The sequence below is a fragment of the Coffea arabica genome, chromosome 8c, assembly GCF_036785885.1.
Source record: "Coffea arabica cultivar ET-39 chromosome 8c, Coffea Arabica ET-39 HiFi, whole genome shotgun sequence".
Classification (NCBI taxonomy): Eukaryota; Viridiplantae; Streptophyta; class Magnoliopsida; order Gentianales; family Rubiaceae; genus Coffea; species Coffea arabica.
Window position 1 is genome coordinate 29,055,127 of NC_092325.1, and position 23,151 is coordinate 29,078,277.

Here is a 23,151-nt window from a genome sequence, read left to right on the forward strand (position 1 = left end):
GAAGAATATTTTCTTGACTGACTTGATGATGGCGATGGCATCACAATTGTGAAGAACATTTGACAATTTTAATTTTGAGATTTATACGTGACATTAGAGAATAGAAACATTAATTATATATGATTAGAAGTTGCAAGTGGTAACAGGTAGCAAAGTTTTCTGACCAAGTTGAATAATAATGAACCCGAATCCATATTTTTTACTGCAGTTGTTTATGAACCCAAAATCTCTACTCGTATTAAATTAAAGCATGAAATCATATGTCAAGTAGAAGAAAGAAATATCATTTTTAGAATATCATTTATGTCAAGTGGCTTTAAGAAAATAAAGTGTTGAATATTTTTTGAACATCATTTATGTGTCTTTGTATTACGATTTCTCACATAAAACCCAATTTTTTTTTCGCTTTCATATTGATCGTGCAGAGAATTTGAAATGGGAATCTTCGTACGAATGCAAATAGATAATTGGGCATTTTATTAACTAATTTGGTTTAACAAGTGCTCTAATTTGTTAATCATCATTTTTCATTATTTTTTTTCCTTAGAATTTATTCCAAGTCCAAGTGCCCATAGACTTATTACTACATGATGCTCACCCCCACGTATCTTGTGAATGCGATCTTACGTATACTTCATTACCTGTATATATTACGTAATACTTTTTAGTCCAAGTCTCTTTAAAATAATGAATTCATGGCCGCTGTCTAGTCCACTTTTATGAATTGCGCGAACAATTGGGTGCTTTAAAAACTTTTGATAAATTTAAAGTGCAAAGTGCCTATAGTAATATGGAAATGGCACAATGATTACAACTTGTACGCTGGCTTTTTTTCTTTTTAAGTAACAGAAAACATATACATAAACTAAATATATTTGTGCTATAGTAATATCTTACACATTAAACAATTTTACTGCTTGAAGATACAAAACACTTTTTTGACAGTACATGCTCTTTTTATATAAGCAAACTAGAACAAATTATGCTAATTTTATTTTTAATAGAGTTGCTTAGTGAATATTCACTTCGAATGACAATCTGTGTGTGCCTATGTGTCTTTGTGTGTGTGTGTGGAGTTTAGCAGAAACATCGGCTATTTTACTATAAATTGTGGCTTCTTGGTGTCATTAGATTGCAGTCCCAACTGGACTACTCCCGCCTGGACCCCACTCATCTTCACCCTCCATCTCACAGAGCCCCCTCGCCAGTCGCCACCGCCACCGCCACCCCCCCTTTCTGTGGCGCCATCTCTCCCTCTCATTGCCAGAGTCCATAGAGAAGGAGAGAGAGAGAGAGAGACAGAAAGTGAGAGTGAGCTTCTCTCTCTTCCTCTTAACCTCCGTTAATGTAATGATTCCCTCCCTCGACCCCTAGCCGCCTGTAATTTCCTTCGTCAATTCCAAAGCTCCCCCCCCCCCAATACGTATATATATATATATATATATATATATATATATATATATATATATTATATCCCCATCGCCAATTCCCATTTTTCCATTCCCCTTTTCAAATTCTGTGATTTTATTTTATTTGTTTTCTCTCTAGAGCAGAGATGAAGCTCAAGCATCCGTCCAACTCGACTTCCAAAACCTTGTCAGCAATGACGTCGTCTCAGGACGCCAGGGTCCTCGTTCGTGAGACGCTTCGAATCAGCGCCAACCTCGCCTCCGCGCCTCGTCCTGCTCTTCCTCCTCCGCCTATTTCCGCTGCCGCCGATGGAAATGTCGCCACCTTCGGACTTGTCGAGGAGCAGTTTCTCAATTCTAGCCTGAGGTTGATATGCCGCGAGGAGATCGATGGTCGCCGGTGGGAGTACTTTGCTGACCTCGATAACTCCAAGCAATTTAGGAAGAAATCCATTCGTGCTGTTAGCTTGCATTCTCGTCAAGCTCCTGGCCAAGTAAGTTTTTGTCTTTCCCAATGTACCATTCCACAAATTAAATTTCTCTTTTGCTTTTCCCTTGCAAATTGGGTATTTATTAACCGGAACCTGAGTTTGCAAAACTGCACGATCAAAAGCCGATTTTATTTCTAATTTGATAGTTCTTTTAAATGACAAAACTTGACTAGTTTTATGAGTTCTGACATTTAAAATTACAATCTTGGCTAATGATCAACAATTTCTAAACAATGAATCAATTTTTCCTATCTAACAGTAGAAAACTCTTTCTTGACTCTAAATTATCTTAATTTACGTCATGTTTTGCGCTTTTATCCTCTACATTTTATTTCTTTCCTTTTAGTTTTGGTACATGAAAATTCAAGAGAAAGCTAGAAAGGGAGGTCACCACAATTCAAATTAAGCCAGAGTAAATCAGCTACTCCCTTGGCAACTTATAGGTGTTCTTCCATATGGTGTATCATTAACAACTGCTAGGAGTGTATTTGAATATGAGTTTCCGTTTAGGCAAATGGTTCAAATCTTAACAGCTGAGAAAACCTTTATTGGCTGCATTTTAATATGACATATGTTAGAATTTTGAGTTATTTTGATTTAATTAAGTTGTCAAGGTAAAGAAAACCCTATACATATTAGGTTCACTCTGACTTCTTGTGTTCAAATTAGCAAAGATCCTTTAGGTCTATGAAGTTTGAACTGGTGATCATAATAAGAGTATATCTCTTCTATATATATATATATATAAGAAAATATTATAGAGATCATGCAGACTAAATGATTAAATAATTTTTTGTTTTTTGTTGAAAATTAAGTTACGATAACATTGTTTCATCATGTTGTAGAATTTTATTAGTTTTCTTCTCTTCATTTACTTCTTTATCAAATTTCATCAGAATATTGTATAAAATACTTGCTTTTAAGGGAAAAACCAAAAAAAAAAAAATGAAGATGAAGATGAAGATGATGTAAAGTTTGCAATTTTAAAGAAAAAGAATGGAGTATTTATTATACATGCAACTTCTTCACAAAATACTTGACCTTTTCATACCATAATTGTTCAAACAACAAACCAGTAAAGGAAAAAAAGCTTTTAACTTTCGGACTTTTACTGTTCCAGCTTTATACTTCCACTATTACCTTGCTCAACATTTAAGAAAAACTTGTTACAACCTTTTCCAAATGATACCTCCTCCACGTAAATTCCATGCCTTTATGTAACCGTCATTCTGACACTAAATTTATCAAGCAAGAATGAAGAGACAAATAACATTTTTTAGTGCTTTACTTTTCTTCTTTCTATTGCAACCTCGGGAAGTGATTAGTTTCACTTTCTTGGGAGATCATTTGTGCTGTCACGATGACGCTGTTGCATTGTTTCAATTCAAAGAAATGTTTAGCATATCAACTTATGCTTCTCAAGATTGTGATGAAATGGGTCAGCATCCATATCCAAAGACAACACATTGGAAAGCAGATACAGATTGTTGCAATTGGGCTGGCGTCACATGCCACAACCTCTGTGGTTGTGTAATTGGGCTGGATCTGGGTTGCGGCCTGCTTTACGGAGCCATCCATCCAAACACTAGCCTTTTCCACATTTTTCATCTCCGCCGCCTCAACCTTGCTTTTAACGATTTCATCAGTTCATGAATTTCACATCGAGCTGGGTCCCTAAAAAATTTGACCCACCTCAATCTCTCAGAGTTCAGATTTTGAAGGTGAAATTGCTTTAGAAATATCACACCTGTCCAACTTGATTTCACTTGATCTCTCTTCCATTCTCACGTGTAATTCTATAGGTTGTCACTCGATTCTAAGATATGAACCTAGCAATTTTGAAGCGATACTTCAAAACTTAACCCATTTAAGAGAGCTGTCACTTTGGTTGGTGAACATCTCATCCGAGTTAAGGGTGAATTTTTCTTCTTCTTTGACATATCTAGATCTCGTGGATACTAGAAGAAGAGGTATTCTACCAAGTCATGTTTTTTATCTACCGAATATCCAAATTCTCTCATTAGGTGGCAATGAGAATCTTTCTGTTAGTTTACCGAAATTGAACTGCAGCATTTCTGATTCCCTGAAGCAGTTGAACCTATTCAATATAAATTTCTCTGCTGCATTGCCAAATTTAATTGGGTGCATAGGGTCCTTAAATGCTTTGGATCTAAGTTCTTGTCAAATTTTTGGTGTCATTCCTGAATCCATTGGCAACCGTACATAACTTACTGAATTGTCTCTGGATTATAACTATCTTCGAGGGAAAATTCCAGATAACTTTTCCAATTTACAAAAAATAAGTAGGTTGTCACTTGATCATAATTTATTGTTTGGGAAATTTCCAAATTCGCTTTTCAACCTTACACATCTTGGCTCTCTAGATCTCTCAAGTAATCAACTAACTGGTTCAATTCCTCCATCAATTTTTACTATTCCGATCCTATCTTACCTTGACCTTTAATCATATCATTTTACTGGGGTTGGACAAGACTTGTTTGTGGACTTCAATCAGCTTCAAAAGAACCCTCTTCAGAATGAAGCACCGTGGAACACTAAAAACATTATAAGCATTTCCTATTCAAATTTCATGCTCTTGGGATTGTCTTCTTGCTTTGTAGATTTTCTTAGAAATTCAGAGAGTTTAGTATTTCTGTACCCCTCAAATAACATGATTCACAGCAAAATTCCAAGCTGGTTCATGTCCAAGACTTGCAATTTTTTGACCAACTTGAACCTTTCACATTACTTTTTGGCTGGTACCATGGACCAATTCCCTGTTACTTCATGTATTCCAACTCACTTTAGGGTCAAATACCTCCTTGTATCTGTGACCCAAGTTATCCTATATATATATATATATATATATATATATATATATATATATATATATATATATAGGTTTGTAAATTCTCTTCATTCCTTGATTTATTTATTTTCCATTATTTGATCATCTGCTATGGTTTATATTGGTTTGCTCTCAGTCTACATTCTTTTTTATCCTTTGCTTTCGGTAATCGGTGCACATGATTATGTATCTTGTCCACCTTTTTTTTTAAACTTAAAAACCACTAGAAAGTGGTAAGGTTAGGTATAGATCTCACTCTGTTTATTAAAATATTTCAAAAAAATACATGATAAAAAAAATACCTCATAATTTTCAAAGAGTATCTTGTCAGCTTGTTTGTACATGATCCAAGTATAGTCTTCAAGACAATTTAGGTGTGTTTACATGAATCTAAGAATTTGAAGAGATTTTTTTTAAAAAAAATTGTGAGAAGCTCATTATCTGTATCCCATTCGGTGTCCATCTTTTACGCTAAATATATTTGATCTAAACGATAACTTTTCAGCAGTTTCAGAACTATGATTAGGCTAGGCAAACATGAATCAGAATCAATGTTTATGTAGTTTAGCAATCATGATCAGTCGCTTATGAGTTTTGTATAGGGGTTGAAAACTAACTTCATCAGATTCGCTGTCCCTATTCCCTTAATATTGAGGGAGATATCTTAGGGTAATTTACATTGTTAATTACATCACTTTCAGCTGCATTCTTAGAAATCTGTCACAGATCATCCTACGGGGCGAATTCCAATGGATTGCGAGTTCAGCATATGTTAGAATAATATGTAGAAAATAATATGTTGAATAAATGCATAAATACATTGCCATATTATACGGTTGTAGAAACCATTTTCTAAGGAAAATGGTTTTTTTATGCAAAGCAATATACGAATGTCAGTTGGGACTTAGGACACGGGCCTTTCATTAATGCTGTCTAACACATTCTAATTCAGAATATCATACTTTTGTCTGTTACGCCTTTTGCCAAGTTTTGCAGGAATTTTAACAATGTGGAGTAGAAGTTGGACTCAAGGGTCTTCCTTGGAATGCCTGTGGTTATTCCATTCGGAGGAAAATGATATTGGGCCTGGGAGTTATATCGTTTCTAGAGTAACCTTTTTTTCCCCCAGGCTAACTAATTGTAAAGGGTGAAAAAAAAAAAGTTAAACACAAAATCATCCTTGAAAGGAGTGATCACTTTAAGGTAATTTGGACAGACATTGTAATATACATTCACTCCAATTAGAGATAGTTAGGAAGGAAAAGTAGGATGCTTCATTTTCAATTTAAACAACAAAGCCTTTTTATTTCCTATCAAAGAAAATTATTCATAATCTATTATATATATGGTTGTTTTTTGTATTAAATGTCTTACTGCGTCATGAGTTAAGCACAAGGTCAACTTATAATAATTAATTTGGATGTCGACATTACTTAACCTTTTTCTCTTGTGAACCCCTTTATTTCACAATGATGCTAATAAATCTTTATGTACAAAGCTTTTAACAGCTTTTTCTAAGACATTTACATGTCATTATAAAGGACCATTCAAGGAACATTTCAAACAATTGCTACTTTGCATTAATTGCATTCATATATTTCTATACAAGAAAATATTTCATAGTTCCATGAAAAGTTTTTATGGCACTCAATCCGAGCATTGCACTATTTTCATATAGTTTAGAAGCATTTATCTACATAAATCTTTGAAAAGTTTCCCAGAAATTAGGAGACAAATGAAAGAACGGTTTGGCTACTATATGAATATGTAGAAAGTCCTTTCGGCTTTTAAATTGTGTTTCTCCATTGCTCTAAAATGGACAATAGGAACAAGAATGTTCCCAGAAAGTCTTTGTCAATTATGTCAAGGAAGTCTAGGAAGAACGATGGCCCAAAGAATCTGTAGAAGGATTCAGGTCATTGTGATTTTTTCACAATTTAGAAAAGTAAGGATAGGTTGATTTGGACCACATTTTTTTTCCAAAGACGTGACTTCAATTTTTTCGAAGAGTGAAGATATTACTATGAGAAGTCCTGTTGTTCACCTGCAAACACATAACTAGTAGTTCATACTATGCTAATACAAATTTAAACAAATTTTTTTGACTGTAGATGCAGATACAAAAATATTTTGATAATGTCCTAATTTTCTTCTTTCGGTTCACTAATTAGAAAAAAATCTAGTTGTTGTAAAAGTCAGACCTAATCACAGACCTAGCGTCCATTGCCACTTTCTATGTGCAATTGAGCAGGATTGATAGTCCTTGACTTGTCTAAAAACAAATCGACCATGCAAATTGCAATTCTACTATGCTTGGGATACTTAAGTTTTCAATTTTGGGCACTAAACTTGAAGAATAATGGTCTTACAACAAGCCAACAAAATGTTTATTGAGAAGTCTTGGTTTGTATTGCAATTTTTGGAAGATTCGCTGCTTAACACGATAATTAGCCAACCCTGAAGAAAATTGGAAGTCCTTAACATCCCGGACACGCATATAAAGGTGACATATTTTCAACATGGCTAACTCGAAAGTCTTCCATATTCCAAGACTTTAAAGTCCTGAAAGCTAATGGTTTTTAGACCCATTAGCAATTTCAAGAATCAACTTACGAAGTTTTATGGACATCTCTAGCAATGAATTCAATGATGTCGTCCCTACATTACTTCTCAACAGCTTAAAAGCCACAATTGGGTTGGGCCAGTATCAATTTGAATGTAATATTATAATTACATCACTTTCCCACTTAGAATTCTGTCACAGATCATCTTGTGGGGCTAATTTTTGGAGGTCACCAATTCAACATATTTCCCAATAATTCTTCAATATATCACTTTATTATAGAGAATATTACATGTTGTCACAATATTTTTCTATGCTAAGCATTCCAATTCAAACACTATAATGTGTCAAGTCTTGCAGAAAATATAACCATGTCGATTAGAAGTTGGACTGACCCATCTTCTACGGAATTGCATGTAGACAAAAATGTAGTAAGATCTATTCTTTTTTAGACTAAATTTTTGTAAAAGGTGAAAGAAAACTTAAAGTCTTTCTATTCCAAAGAGGATAGGTCGTTTTCAAGATCTTCTGAACCCAGATTCTACTCTATATCTCTAACTGAATTTAATTGGTAATGAATAACATTTACTTGGATTAGAGATTATTGGCAAAGAGAAGTAGGATCCTTTGCCGTGAAAGAAAATTACACATAATCTACTATATATTTGTTATCTAACTGATTTTGTACTAGATATCTTACTACTTCATAAGTTATGCACACTATATTTTAATATCTATTTTGGTTACTTTTTCTCTTATGAACCCTTTTGTTGCTCAATCATGCCAATAAATCCTTAGTTACAAACCTTTTTAGCAACTAAATTTCTAACACTTTCCATGTAAAATTAAAGTACCATTGAAGAAATATTTTAAATAATTGCTATCTTGAATTAATTGTGTATATATTTCTAGATTAAGAAATTTCGTAGATCCATGAAAGTTTCTAAGAAAATCAATTTCAGCATCACATTGCTCTTTTATAATTTCAAAAGCTTTTATCTCCATAATTCTTCGAAAAGTTCTCCAGAAATTAGGAGACAAATGAAAGAATGGTTTGGCACTATGCGTAACATATCTTTTCAGCTTTTAAGTTGTGTTTCTCAATTGCTGCTGTAATATGGTCCTGATATGGACAAGAGGACCAAGAGTATTTGTAGAAAGTCTTCGTCAGCTATGTCCTGGAAGTCTTGAAGGAACATGGCCCAAAGGCTCTGCAAAAGTATTCAAGTCATTATTATTTTTTCACTATTCTGAAAAGTAAGAATAAGTTCAATTCGACCATATTTTTCTTTTCAAAGACTTGATTCAATTTTTGGAAGAGTCTTTCAACAAATTTTTTTTGAAAAAGTCGAGACAGCGTCATGACAAGTTCAGTTATTTACCTACAAACATGCGACTTGTATTCCATGCCGTGTTGATAAAACGTTAAACAAATTTTATCAACTAAAGATGCAGATACAAAAATCTTTTGATAATATCTAACTTTTCTTCCTTCTATTGGAAGCTCGCGAACTCCTCAGGCAGAACATTTTTGCTTCAATTTAAAGAAATTTTTAAGACAAAGGCAGCAATTGGTCTTTCCTAATTTTGTGATCTCCGAGCTTGTATTATTTTGCGAAGATGATATCTTGGAAAATTAGTACAGATTGTTGCAAATGGATAGTATTACATAGCACAAGGGTCCGTACTGATCATGTAATTGGAATCCATCTGAGTTGCAGCTAGCTTCAAGGACTTGTGTCCGGGTCTGTTGCACGCATTTATAAATAGTATGATAACCTCTACACAAGTGTCAAGTCATATGATTCGAATTAAATGCTTACTATTCTTATTTTGCTCAATCACAGGCATTATATTGCCCAAATAATCAAGTTTAGCATTAAAGCTCTTACACTATCTTCAAATGACATACCTCTGGGCATCCTTCGGTTACCTCTATAGTTGTGGTTTTAAAAATTCTAGGGACCAATTAATGAGATTCCTTCTCTCAAGCTTTTATCTGCATTTGTAACTATCCTTTTTAAAATCTTAAAAATGCCTTCAAACATTCAAAAGTAAGATTAGTCAAGAAAAATAACTTAAAAGACAAACAAAATAAGACATTAAACACAAAATTTGAAGACTTGACAAGACACTAAAAATGACAAATAATACACTATACACACAAACACAAGAAAAGCAAGTAAAAATATTTTAACCAATAAAGTCATTTTTAGCACCGATATTGAACCAAATCTTCCTCGGCAATGGCACCAAATCTTAACTAGGCTTTTACTTCACACCAATTTTGAAAACCTAAACACTCCATTTTTTGCAATTATACGGATCGTTTATTGAATATAAGGGATATTAGATATCGATCCCATCGGGAAGATTGTCAACTAGTGGTGGTAATCAAATTTCTTTATTATTTTGACTATCATAAGTAAAACAAGTAAATCTACACTACTAACATGCAACAAAAGTAGTAAAAATGAAAAGAAAGAGACTCCTAGGATCATAGAATTCCTAACTACTCTTGCAAGTGAAAATTACCAGTTAATTGAGTTCATTATTTTGGTTAAGTCATGGCTAATTTCCTAATGTTCGTGATACCCACTTTCACCAGTGTACCAATCATACCTATAACTGTTCCTCACCTACGTTTTGTGATAAAGAAACTAGTTATAAATTCATTAAATTCTATGAAATCACAAGGTTAAAGCCACATAGGTAATTCTCTACTTTCGTGAGAATGCTCCCTAGGTTCAACACTTTACGAACTAGTGTTAAATCAGGATTTTCATTGATGATACAATACCTTTAGATAATGATAATCAACGATTAGTTAATCATGATTGAAATAACAAAAGTGCTAAATAACTTACTCAAGAAATAACTCAAATAATCATGAAAAATCACATAGCAATCATAGTAAGTTCATCCACACCCCTAGGTATCAAACTAACAAAACATGAGTGAAACACACACAAGAACCACACTTGTATATTCACTAAGCATGAGAATCAATACAAATAATAAAGTGATGGAAAAGATGCCATTCATGTCACTTGAGTTCCAAGTTCTCCATCTTCATCCTCAACTTCATCTTTGTTTAGCTACAACACAAGATGGATAAACTACACTAACCTACACTAAACTAATGAACTAAGGAGAACTGGTGAAAGCTACATTTTTGTGGTAGTTCCTAGCCTTCCAAAATTGTGAAAATATGTCTTCAAACCCCCAATTTATAAATGAATTCAAGCTCCAAATGAGTTGTTAAAGTTGATGTGAAATCCTCCTTGAGATTCTGAAAATATTCTTCTACAAATCTCCATGCTCTTCTTTACTACTGCAGCTGAAATTCTTACTAGAATTGAGTTGTAAAAAGTTGTAGAAAATCAAAGTAAGTGGTTGTGCAAGTTGCACAGCCGCCTTAAGAATATGTGGGGTCAATACGCAAGTGTGAGGTAGCCTATAGTACCCACTTATTGCCTCCCATACATTTTATTTGTCTTTTTCTGCCCCAGCTAAAATGAGGAGGTAAAACGTGGGTTCCCCAATGTATTTAGATCATGTTTTCTGCTCAAAAATTGCTTTTGTTCATTTAATCCTTTCCAATTAATCTTCGAATCTCATCATATATGTCACTTGAATCTTCTTCCATCTGAATTGATTAATGATCACCAAAACCTACAAATGTAATAAGTTTTGCACATTAAATTGCTCAACCGCAAGTTTTGGTTAAAAATTGGAGTTTATGAAAATAGCAGCTTAAAAGAGCAAATTTCATCTATAAAACCTTAAAAACATTCAAAAACTTAAATAAATGAACACTCTAAATATCATACAAAATAAACACTTATCAATTATAACTCTATCGAGCTACTAGAAAATTTCATTTCTTACCACCTCTTTCATATTATAATTAAGCCTTCTTTCCAATTCAACTACCGACTTGTAATTATCCTCCAAAAAGATGCCATGCATGCATATAGAAGGACTAATGCGTTGAATATCCAAAATGGTCTATCCAATTGCTCTTTTGTGCTTCCTTAAGAATCTTAATAGCTTCTTACATTGCTCCTCATCTAAATAAGTACTAACAATCACAGGTAAAGTTTCATTAGCTCCAAGAAATTCATACCTTAAATGTCTCGGAAATGGTTTGAGTTCTAACTTTGGAGCTTCTATCTCCAAAAGAAGTGGAAGCCCTTTTCTTTATCCAAGACTCATAAACATTGGCTCTTTTATAGGGTGGTTAAAAATCCAAATACTTGGCCAATTCTTCCACTTCTTCACAATCTGCCTCTTGCAATCCCAAACTTATCAAAGAAATCTCAAGAGGGTCAAAGTCAAAACGCGGCCTCTACCTACATTTTAGCCCCAGTTTTAGTTAAATTCCATGTTATCTAGGTAAAAAAGCAGGACCAATCGCAATCTCACCTACGTATTAACTCACGTTTTATGCTTGTAACCCGAATCATCTAAATGAATATGAGGGTGGCAAATGTGGGTCATCACCCGTGTTTTACCCCTTGTTTTCTAGTCATATGGTTTAAAGAAGCAAAACGAGGGTCACACATTCATCCTTCTTCTTCACCTTTTCCCACTCGAGAAAATACCCACAATTCACACACACTACAACAAAAATGGCTTTTCCTGACATGCCTGTAAGCAGTGGCGGAGCTAGGAATTGCAATTAGGGGGGGCGAGTCTCTGTTATTTGGACCAAGTCCAAATAACTTTCAAACATTATTGTTTGGGTCCTTGAGAGGGGGACAAAGTGAAAATTTTTATCAATATTTTGGAGGGGGAGGGGAACAATATAATAAAAATTTTTTTACTTAGAAATTTTTTTATAACAATTGGAGGGGGGCAAAGTGAAAATTTTTATCAATATTTGGGGGGGGCAAAACAATATAATAAACAAATTTTTACTTAAAAATTTTTTTTTAACAATTGGAGGGGGGGCAGTTTCCCCCCCTAGCCCCCCCTTCCCTCCGCCCTTGCCTGTAAGGACACTTGTTGGTTTTGTGTCATTATAGCACTCCTATCATGACACTTATTAGCAATTCAATAATATATAGTCTAATTTTTTTTTGTTAGATATAAAAATAATAATGTGCCTTTAGACTATCTAACATGACACTTGAGAAAATGTGAGATATACCAAAAAAAAAGAAAGACACTAAACGGCATCGTTTGATTTTGGCGGAACATTCATTCACTCTAAAACACTCAAAATTTTCATTCTGCCGGCCAAAACACTTACTCAAAACACTTGCTCAAAATTTTCATTTTCCAGCTCCACCATTTCCAGCCCCCCTCTCTCTGTCTCTCTATCTCTCTGTTGTCAGATTCCGATGTAGTTGGTGGAAAAAATGGGTAGCAGCCAAGCAGCAGTTTCCATAAAGCTTCAACCGTGGCTCCCTCAGGCAGCTAACAGCAGCATCAGCAACAAAATCTCTCTCGAAGGAAATCCACTTCCAGGTCATCATCATCTTCTTCTTCAAATTCAGCTCAACAAATTTCTCCCCCGACTCAAATAGTTTATCGAGAATTGTCTTCCAAGTCCAATCTCAATTTGCCCTTTAGGCAAACTTCCTGGTTCATTGGCTTACTTTTACTAATGGCAATCTCGTTTTTCGGTCTCGCCATTTTCCTTTTTCTTACCCTTGACTCCGATTTCACCTCTTCCCCCGTCTCTACCGCTTCCGAAGGTGTCCAGGTAAGCCAAAAGCCCACTTACTACTTCAAATTCGTGGTTTTTGCATTCCTGTAGTTGCACAGATATGCAGTGCATCTTTGTGTGTGTGTGTGTTTTTCCCCCTATTTGTTGAAATTGTACGCGGAACGTTGTTTTATAGTTATTTTTGGCTCAAAATTTTGACCAAGTTTGTGCTATTATAGGCATGTGATGGTTTATAAATTATAGCGCTTCAGAGGTTTATAAGCTAAGAGAGGACAGGGAAAGAGGAAATGGAGTTGTTTGTGTAGAATTAGTAATAGCCTTCGACATGTTTGATGAAATGCCTCGATAATCTTTGTTGAAAATCTAGTTGGGTGTCAGTTAAAAATTGCTATTTGGATTTTTTAAAGAGCTGATTTATGAATTAAATTTGATTTTTTTTCCTGTTTTATAGTTTGAGGTTTCTGTTGTGTGGCGAAAATAAAAAATGGTGTATGATGCTTTGAGTTCTAATAGTTGTATAATGGGGCTTTGTGCTAAGTCATTCTTATTTTGTTCGGCATTGTGATTTTGGTAGATTACTTATGGGTCAGTGATCATGTAGTTGACGATTACTTATGGCTGGTGCACACCTTTTTGTACAGTACCGGTTTAAGCCTAGCTACAAAAAGCAGCATTCTGTGGACAATATCTTGTTCTGTGGTGCAAGAACAAGCTGTGGTAGATGGCTTTTTCTTCCTTTAACTGATGCTAATCTTTTTGTAGTCTTTTAACTGATACTGTTCTTTACAATATATCCCATTTAGCTAATGAGTTTAAGATGAAAATATAAATAAAGTTCAAGGTATTATTCTCATTAGCTGGACAAAAATGTAACATCTAGTCCTCTTATTCAGCTTATTGGGTTTCAAGCGTTACGTTCATGAGAATTACAGACTCGTGACACTGCGTTGCCACTGTTCACCAGTCTATATGATTTTGAGAAAATCAAGGATTAAACAATAAACAAACCCCATCAACAAATCAACCAATTAGAAGGAATTTTGATATCTAGCTACTGGGAACTTTTGAAAAGTACTGTGAAAAATCAGCTTGTGCCTGTCTGACCAAGTGTTCATCTTCCCACTGGTCTCTATATGTCTCAGGCTGAGACCTCTTTCTCATGGAAGTTTCAACATACATCTACTTTCTCCATTCTTCAGTCGGCAGACAACCACACTGAGCAGCCAACCAATCGTCATATTCGAACTGGCGATATAAAACAACGCATTAGTTGAGTTGGGCAGAAATTAAAAACAACGCATTAGTTGAGTTGGGCAGAAATTAAAAACTCTAGCCTAGGTCCATGGAAAAGCAAGTGCAAAGAGGGTCACACTGGTGAAAGATGACAATGAAGAGCTGCAGCGAAATCAAATCAGCAGGAGGTGAGCATTTTCTACCTGATAACCAGCCATGTTATGAGTATACCGCTTTGGAGTGCCAGATGCTTCCATTGATGAGTAGAAAGCTTGAATATCAGCCATCATCTCCTTGGGAGAAGGAAGTGAAAGCCGACCACACAGAGTACCAGCTATCCACTTGCTCTGAAATTCAAACAAGGGGAAAGGTACAACCTAGCAGTCAAAGGGAAAAAAATCGCTTTTATCAATTAAATGCATTATCAACCAGAACAGTTCATAAACTGAGAACATGGAATATTTGCAAAAGACCTTCCACAGCAACCCAACGAATGAAAGCCATGGCGCTAAAGCTGGAGGAAAAATATGCTTGTAAAGTGGCCCCACACGGTTATCATCCACAGCTACAATGCCATTAATTTCAAGGAACGGAAAGTGATATTTGTACCTTAAAGAACATGAATAATGATTTATTGCAAATCGTCAACTAGAATCGCCAGTTAATGGACCTTTTTTGAAGTCATTATGATCTCATCGCATGAAATAATTTTACCTTTCTTTGTTATTTGATTGTTGCCTATGAACATTTTGTGTGCTTCCAATTAATTGATCTTTAGGAGAGTCATTCTAGATTTATTGTCCCATAACAATCTTTAGCTAATATATTACTGGTTTTCTTTTGGGTTGGCAGACCACACTTTTGGATTACATCAGGAAAAGCAAGGTATGAATCGATTATTTTTATTGATGTTCACGTTGAGGTACATTATTTGTAATGCCATTATCATTTGATGACTTTAGAAGAAGTACCTTATTCTGTCTTATGTTATGATACTTGAATAGCTGGGAACTAAATCTTAGACAACCTACTGTAGGTGGCAGCATCTGAAGCAGGTGGAATTACTCAAGGCATGGGGGCACACAAGATACAAGTACCTTTTGATGGCAAGCCACAGACTTGTGTTTTCCTTGACACCCCTGGACATGAGGTAATTAATGATGTAGCACTGGTTCTAACTTTTAACTGCTTATTCATGCAAGTTTTTTTTCTTTTTTTAAAATTTTTATGTCAAATGCTCTTCTTGGAGATTTTACAGACATATCTTAAAAGGCCTTTGTCAAGATGAATTATCTAACATAACTGTAAAAATGGTTGGATAGGCATTTGGAGCAATGAGAGCTCGTGGAGCCAGAGTAACAGACATTGCTGTTATTGTAGTTGCTACTGATGATGGAATTCGACCTCAAACAGAAGAGGCCATTGCTTATGCCAAAGCAGCTGGAGTGCGAATTGTTATTGCTATAAACAAAGTGCGCTGGCATTTATTCTGAGATTTTCCACTGTGTGTTGGCTTGTATATCATTTAGTCTCATTTGCATTCTGCTTTTGATGTATAAAACATGATGACAAATCTCCTCTTGCTTATGGGAGTTGGCATTTTCAGTTCTCATAATTACGGTACTGCTCAAGTTTGATGTTTCTAGATTTTTGCATCATAGCATATTATCTTATATGCATTCTGTTCTTTGGGATAATTTTAAAAGTCCTTTGGGTTTCTGATTGACGGAATGTATAGCAGGGAGCACTACCTGCAGGTTGCTTCTATCTCAAAAAAAAAAAAAAAAACTCCTGACAATTAAAAGTGTCAGCATAGAATTCTATATTTTAATATTGTATTATACCTATCCTGACACTTTCAATTATCAAGAAAAGGGATTTTTGTTGGCAGATGGAATGTTATAACAGCATAGTTTTCTTGACATGTTGAATAGTATGAGTCTATCCCCACATTGGAAGGGACAACACTCGCCCTAGGTGTGAGGATAGATAAAGTGTCAGGTTAAATTATCTATACTGACACTTTTAAATGTCGTTAAAAGCCATTTTTGTTGTAATGACACTTCTCACCAAATCTTATTTTTCAGCATTTTCATTGCTAAAAATCATCAACCCAACATCCCACAACTTTCATAGAGTCACTTTAGCTGAACAAAACTATTCATAAACACTTCGAAGTTTGGATTGAAGGAGTTTTAAATTTAAGGTTTCTCAATTTCAATTCGTTCAATTAGGGGCCATTTTGAGTTAAATTATTGGAGCTTTTTTGGATCATTCACTTCATCAAACACCCTTCTACACGATTGAGTTAATAATCTTCACCAAATCTTTGTATTTTGAAATTTTCCATTTTTCCATATCTTGAGCTTTCTGAGAAAATTTTAATGCACAAATTTTGGCTATATTTGTTGATATTTTTTGCCTCTATTATGCTTATTTAACATGTCTAAGCATGTTTAGATGTTGAAATATAGGAATGTGATGCTTTTTATATTTTACTTAAAATTTTCAAATTCCTATATTATGATTAGTGTGAAAATTAGCTTTGCAATGTTGTTAAGTATAATTGGATGATTTGTATAGGCAAAATGTGACTTGTTCGTGATGCTCTTATGTATACATTTATTATATGATGACATTTTGGAAAGTTTAAATTTTGAAGTTAGGAAAATAGCTAGTTAACTAGTTTGTGAAATAATGCATTTGAATTGACGTTTAGGTGTTATTATGTGTTCATTATTGCTTATTCTTCATATGGAACATGATTAGATGATGATTTTGGATATTTGAAAATTTTTGCAATTGTAGTGGCATTTTAGGAGAATGAAATTGAACATGTGCATAGTGTATGATCTTTGATTTAATTTTGATCCTAATTTGGTTTCATCGGTGACATGGTGATCTTGTAAACACCTAAACAAGGTCATATATTTTATAATTGATATTCTAAGTATTTTGGTGAAAATTGTAAATACATAATTGTAGGGAATCGTTGTGTGAAATTTACCTCATATTGCTTCTTGTCTATTTTACTAGAGGGAAGTCCCACGCGAACCGTGGGGATTGATACCTGTGATGTGGTCAAATAACTTAACAGTATTTGATAACTTGATATCAAGTGGAACACACTTATATGTTCCTTAAGCTTTCTTTTGTCATAATTAGCATTACATTTTTCTGGTGCTTGGCTAGATTCTTTTCTTAAGCAATAACGGCACGGTTCCCTACTTTCCTTTTCCATGTCTAAAACAAATGGAAACTCATGGTGTTATCATATGTATCATTTTCCCCTAAGTTTAATCTTTCAAACAAAATTAGGTTGTTCAATCAGGAACACTCACCATTGTTTTGTTTTATAGTTTTAACAAAATGAACATGAATTTTTAGTGCTTTACGCTTATTTTCTGTTGTTCCAATCGTACTTTATCTTTTTCTTCTACTGATAACAATACATCTCTTTTTCTTGCCTTTTGATTCCCAAATTGCTTTTTAGCATTAAGTTTTTCAATATTGTTTGTTTGATCCATCCTAAATTTCGACCCACAAGCCCTAAACTTAAACATAGAAAATTTATATATAGCATTTGTTTGCTTGACTATTACAACTAAGAACCATTATTTCGATCAATACATGCATCTACAAATAATTAGAGAGCAAATTAATTTTCCTTATTACAAACACTAACTTATATCAAACAATTATCAGGTCTACGAAATTCAATACAAAAATAAAAAAACATGTAAATATAGCCGTTTATCTATTCAAATGGCAATTTCTATCCACACACAACAACTCAATCACTTAACTATTGAACCAATAAATTGCATCAACTACAAGATAATTTTCAAAGTGGAACAATCATTCACACACTTGTTCATTTAAGCACATGATTCAAATGGATCAAGTATAATTGTAATAATATTTAATCAATAAATGACATCATCAAGTGGGAATATAGAGTTACCTTGTACTTTCGGTAGTAAAGTGCAATCTAAGAGCAAAATCTCTCCACACTTTGCCCGCTTGCAATAGAAAGCACAAAGGCTTATTCAGGATTTTGTAGAATGGAAGCTATGCAACTCATATACCAGAAAACAAGAGCAAAATTGAGTATACCTCTACAAACCCAACTTTGGTATTGTGCAAACCTTCTTAATCCACAATTTTGTACCTTAACAATAGCCATTATTGTAACCTACGTTACAAATTGGTGAGCAAATGTTGAAGAAAATGGGAGGTCCTGCATTACTTTTGTAACATTTATTCCAAATGATTCTTTACCTCTCACACTTTAATGGCCTCATCAATGTGCTACAGTTACTAATTCAAATAAGTGCCATTTGTTGCAAGAGTTGAATTAATGGTTCTGGAGCTTTAATGATGAAGAAGACGAAACTTTCTACAGTTACAATTCAAGCATTCATTTTTAGCCTTATGCACCAATATTATCTTAAATGCATTTAATTTGCATAATCAATTCAGCTAAACATACTTGAGGGGAATTAATTTCGCTTTTCTACCCACTTTGCTAAATCAATGGCAAAGTATCCAAACCATTAGCCACTAAAGGGTACAGTAGGTAAACCATGCGAAATTAGGTAACAGAAACTTGTGCATTTTGCTTCATCAATACTGTTATATTTTTACCATTACCAAAACGCCCCTACAAATGTTAGATGAAAATCACCCAACAGTCATACAACAACTCCTTTTTATATATATATAGGATGTCGGTAGAAAGGCGTGGAACAACGGATCGCCATTTTTGCTTTTTGATGCCTTTGCAACCTTTACTTGTGAAATTGAAATGCATTTGCTTTTTGATCACCATTTTATAGTTCTTTTTGATGCCTTTGAACCCTCATAGTTTATTTTCTTCATTTTCTTTCTTTTTATGTTTTTTCTTTATCAATGGTTATTAATGAAAACTTCACGAAGTTTACAACTGCAAGTGTTAGTGGAGTTGCAAACAATGGATCCTAAACTTTATCGCCATGGCATTTCAATCACATTAATAGGAGAGTATTCTTTTCTTATTTTATTTATCTCCTTTACACATTAAGGACAATGTGTGTTTTAAGTGTGGGGGAGGAAAAAACTTGAGCTTGTATGTGTTGTATGTGATTGGTATTTGGTTGAAGACGTTGGACTTGATATTGGAAATGATATTGTGCTTTGAAATTGATTAAATTTGAGTTTACTAGTAGGGAGTTTCGTCCATTTATAAGGAGAGGCTCTGCCAAAAATTTCTCAAAAAACTTATCCAATATTTCAAAATTGCCCCAAAAGTTTTGAAAAGTTTTCAATTTAATCCAAGGGCAATAAGCTTCAAACCATTAGTATTTCAAATTCTCTTACTTTTTGAGATAAATATATGTGCCTTAAAAAATTCATTCCTCAATTAATTTGGAAATGACTATTATATGATTAGAATTTTTGCATTTTTAAGGAAGTCTATCTTATAAAGTGAAGAAAATTATGCCTAAACTCTGCATGTATAATGACATTTTTTCCTTTACTTGATTTTCCAAAGATAAGTGGTGAATATGGTCAATAATTTCAATACTCTTCCTATGATTAGTAGATTAATTTGTTCAAGAGGGAATGTTTATTTATATGTTTACCTTTATGAAAAAAGAAAAGAAAAAAAAAAGAAAAGCAAATAAGAGTTATTCTACTCTAACGGTACTTATATTCAGCAACTGGGAGTTTTTATCTAAAAATGTCAACTTTCATGTCAAATGGTACTTCAATTAAGAGTATACAAAACAACTCGAAAATGTGAAGTGATGTGTAGTTGGGGGTCCTTATCTAAAATATATTCGATTCTCGTATCAGAAGGTACTTTCAGAACTTAAGTAAGTATGTGAGACATATATATGAATAAATCCTGACAGGTGTCGGGTTTGTACAATAATAAATTTCTACTCACAAAAATATTTATTCAAGTATAATATAAGTAGGGTCGTCGTCTCCACAGGGATTAGAGAGAAAATTTGCTTTTTCTTAAATGAAAATTAATTGGGGGGAGTTTGGAAAATTGAAGTTAAAATAAATAATCAACGCAAATAAAAATAATTAAATTAAACAAAGTAAATTCAAATCAAGGATAAACAAGCTCTAACCAAGGAAATAACTTCAGAAGTATTCATACAACTTATCATCGATACAAGAATTATTTTATCTATTCATTAATAAATAGGTTATAGTTATCAAGCAAGCGATGACAACCAACTTTTTCTTACCATCTCGATAGTTAGGATACGCAAGTTAACTACTTCCCTAATCAAGAAATAACCCTAGGTAAACTCATAGAATTTAATCTCTTGACTGCATTAGAAACTAGAAAAGTCATGTTCTAATCAATAAACACACTAGCAGGGTTTATTTAAATTAGATCATATGTCTCCTTTTTGTTTCCTACTTTACATCTACTACTACTAATAAATATATTTTCTAAATAAAAGAAAGAAACTACAAGAGATAATGGAAGTGTTTGGATAGGCCATTATTTGGGTTATTTCAAATAATGGTACATAAAAGTGTTTGGATACCACTTCAAATAATGCAAATAATTGAGGGGTCTGGAACATGACTTCTGCTCACACGTGGAATAGTCCTCTTTTCAACGCAAATTGTGAAGCGTGCATCCACGTGGAAATTCCAAGGGACCCATGGCTGGCCCACGCACGTTCTCTTCAGTATGCAAAACACACGAATTCTGAGAACACTGTGCATTTTTTACCGTTGGTGCTATTGAAGGAGAAGAGTAAAGGTAAAGCTGCGATTAAAGCTTCCAAACCTGCACAGAATTTATTCTCTTAGCTTTGCTCCTCCATTTCATAGCTCACTGTCTTCTCCCTTCCAATAGTTATCAGATAGGCCTGCCTTTATCTCCTCCCACGGCCAGATAGCTCGCAAATTCATCAGTTGGATTCGATTCGCAAGCTGACAATCTAGCTGGAAGTGGGCAAGTAACTTTCTGAATCACGGGTTTGAAAGCTCACTAACACCATACAGTACCTCTGTGTAAACGCACTTTTCTCACGAAGACCGAGCTGCAGCTACCATGTTGCTGCAATAAAGCTGGTGCCGGGTTGCGGCTTGCAAATCACCTCAATCTTCAGCTATTTTTTCCGGATCATCAGCGGCATTCGAGCCTGAGCACATAGTGTGCATGAAGTCCTGTTTGGAAAGGAGCTGTGAGAAATTGAATTCGGTAAGAACGCATCCTCCTTACCGAGTGCAATTTCTGTTTGAGGTGTCTCTCTATTTGGAAGTCTGGACAGGTTATTGCATGTTGTAATTAAAATTTTCTGTTGATAGAGCTCGTTTCTGATGAATTTTAATTGGACTGTTCTAGGGTTTTGTCGATTTGTTCGTTGGTGCATTTCTTTGAAATTAACTTCTGGGTCGCATATTTTTCAAACCAAGAGACTGATTATAAGCACCCCTACTCCTCAGCCTTGTTCAATATTCTTGCAATTAGTCCTCCGTATAAGGCCTAAGCAAATATTCCTGCAAATGCCTTGAAGGTGTTAGGCTTTGTGAGGTGGCTTGCGTGGCCTGGTACTCGTTTTGAAAAACATATTGAAGGAGCTGTTCAATAAATTGTTGTTTTGCCTCTTCATTTGTTCAATACAGATTTGTTTGTTCTGTAAGAATGTTGCATTCTGAAGTCTTTCCTCACCTGATTGTGCTCTAGATATAGACCAGTCAGCTGTATTGTCTTCAAGTGGTTTTATGGGTGATTTCCTGGAGGTTGCTAAAGTTGCGTTTACTCTTTCTTGATTTTATCATAGATGCCCCATTCATGTGATTCTTTTGAATAAAAAGCTGAAAATGGTTGGAAAAACTCAACCTAGAATTGAAATGGACAAGTCAGCACTTCTCACTTAAAAGGATCCTCTGTGTGGCCTACAGATTTGTATGGTAACCAAACTTTGTGGCCATTCAATATGGGTAAGAGCTAAAGGGTAGAGTTATCAAGTGATTCATGGCATTGAAATGTTACCAGATACATAACAAGTGGAAGTGTTGAGTTGTCTTCTATCCAATGTCCAGGAAGCAAAATGTACATCCATGCTGTATCAGATGTTCAGCTTGACAGTAAAGTGGTATAAAATCCAGCCCATTCTTTAGGATTTAAAAGCCAATTCTGAAGGCCATGCATTCTTTGGTGTTCAAGTGGTTTTTTTTCAACATATTCAGATTCAATAACACAATACATAACTATATGTTGTATCGATGAACATTCATTACTTATATATAAGGTGTAAAAGTATACGAAAAAAATTGGATGACTTTGCACTCCTTTGGTTATGAGGTTCCGGATTAGTGGGTTGGGCGTCTTAACTTTATATAACTACAACAGGTTCCCAGGAAATTTGAACAACTATAACACAGACCTTTTTGTATAGAATTGATTAATTGCTTCATGTTTTCAATTATAAACCTTTGTTCAGCACTGAATCCCAGGAAATTGTTTGATCTACTGTAACGTTTGTTCTGCCTTGAGATCATGTTCTGTTCTTGTTTGACCATCTTCACGTGTTTCTGTCAGGCAGCTTATCAATTTTCCTTCAAATTATGATCTATGTCACAATAATTTTTTCAGAGCTGAAACTACAAAGGTGGTGGAAATTCAACTCAAACGGACGTGTTAATGCCCACTGCCAAAAGGATAAAATTAAGTTCAAGTCCAGGTAAGCCATGCATTGTGACTTAACCATCCTTAACTGTATTTATCTTCCGTTTAGAAGCTCTGTAGTTAACTCCTCTTAAATGCTTGTTCCGTTCCTTATTTCCCTAGAATCCCTCTCAAGTTTGACTAGTTCGGTCAGTGCACAGTCTTGTTGCGACTCAAACGACTTTGAAGAAGGCCTAACCAACTATTTTCAGGTTTGCCCACAAATTCTTGCCTGACCTGA

The 23,151-nt window shown here is 34.5% G+C and overlaps 1 protein-coding gene and 2 long non-coding RNA genes across 6 annotated transcripts; 2 read left to right on the forward strand and 1 right to left on the reverse strand.

Annotated features, from left to right (window-relative positions):
• Window positions 1-1,150: 1,150 nt before the first annotated feature.
• LOC113706496 (uncharacterized) lies at window positions 1,151-4,715 on the forward strand. 4 transcript variants are annotated; one of them, XM_072062410.1, is made up of 3 exons: window positions 1,151-1,380; window positions 1,549-1,903; window positions 3,291-4,715. In XM_072062410.1, exons 2-3 carry the CDS (start codon window positions 1,556-1,558, stop codon window positions 3,432-3,434), a joined length of 492 nt encoding a protein of 163 aa, XP_071918511.1. In that variant the 5' UTR covers window positions 1,151-1,380; window positions 1,549-1,555; the 3' UTR covers window positions 3,435-4,715. The 4 variants fall into 4 exon arrangements, with proteins under 4 accessions (XP_071918511.1, XP_071918510.1, XP_071918512.1 ...); XM_072062409.1 differs by having other exon boundaries at window positions 1,554-1,903; XM_072062411.1 differs by having other exon boundaries at window positions 1,151-1,347; window positions 1,554-1,903.
• Window positions 4,716-14,171: 9,456 nt separating this feature from the next.
• On the reverse strand, window positions 14,172-14,613 carry LOC140013847 (uncharacterized). Its single transcript, XR_011820673.1, has 2 exons — window positions 14,425-14,613; window positions 14,172-14,233 (listed from the first exon to the last, which is right to left on the reverse strand). It is a non-coding gene; the product is annotated as an uncharacterized lncRNA (long non-coding RNA).
• Window positions 14,614-15,271: 658 nt separating this feature from the next.
• Window positions 15,272-15,585, forward strand: LOC113706602 (uncharacterized). Its single transcript, XR_011820674.1, has 2 exons — window positions 15,272-15,371; window positions 15,544-15,585. It is a non-coding gene; the product is annotated as an uncharacterized lncRNA (long non-coding RNA).
• Window positions 15,586-23,151: the final 7,566 nt, after the last annotated feature.

Bases quoted from the DNA above. Each gene is read 5' to 3' on its own strand.
- LOC113706496 (XM_072062410.1), top strand. From the start codon at position 1,556: ATGAAGCTCAAGCATCCGTCCAACTCGACTTCCAAAACCTTGTCAGCA. The intron at 1,904-3,290 runs GTAAGTTTTTGT...TTCAATTCAAAG, and splicing joins CTCGTCAAGCTCCTGGCCAA to AAATGTTTAGCATATCAACT.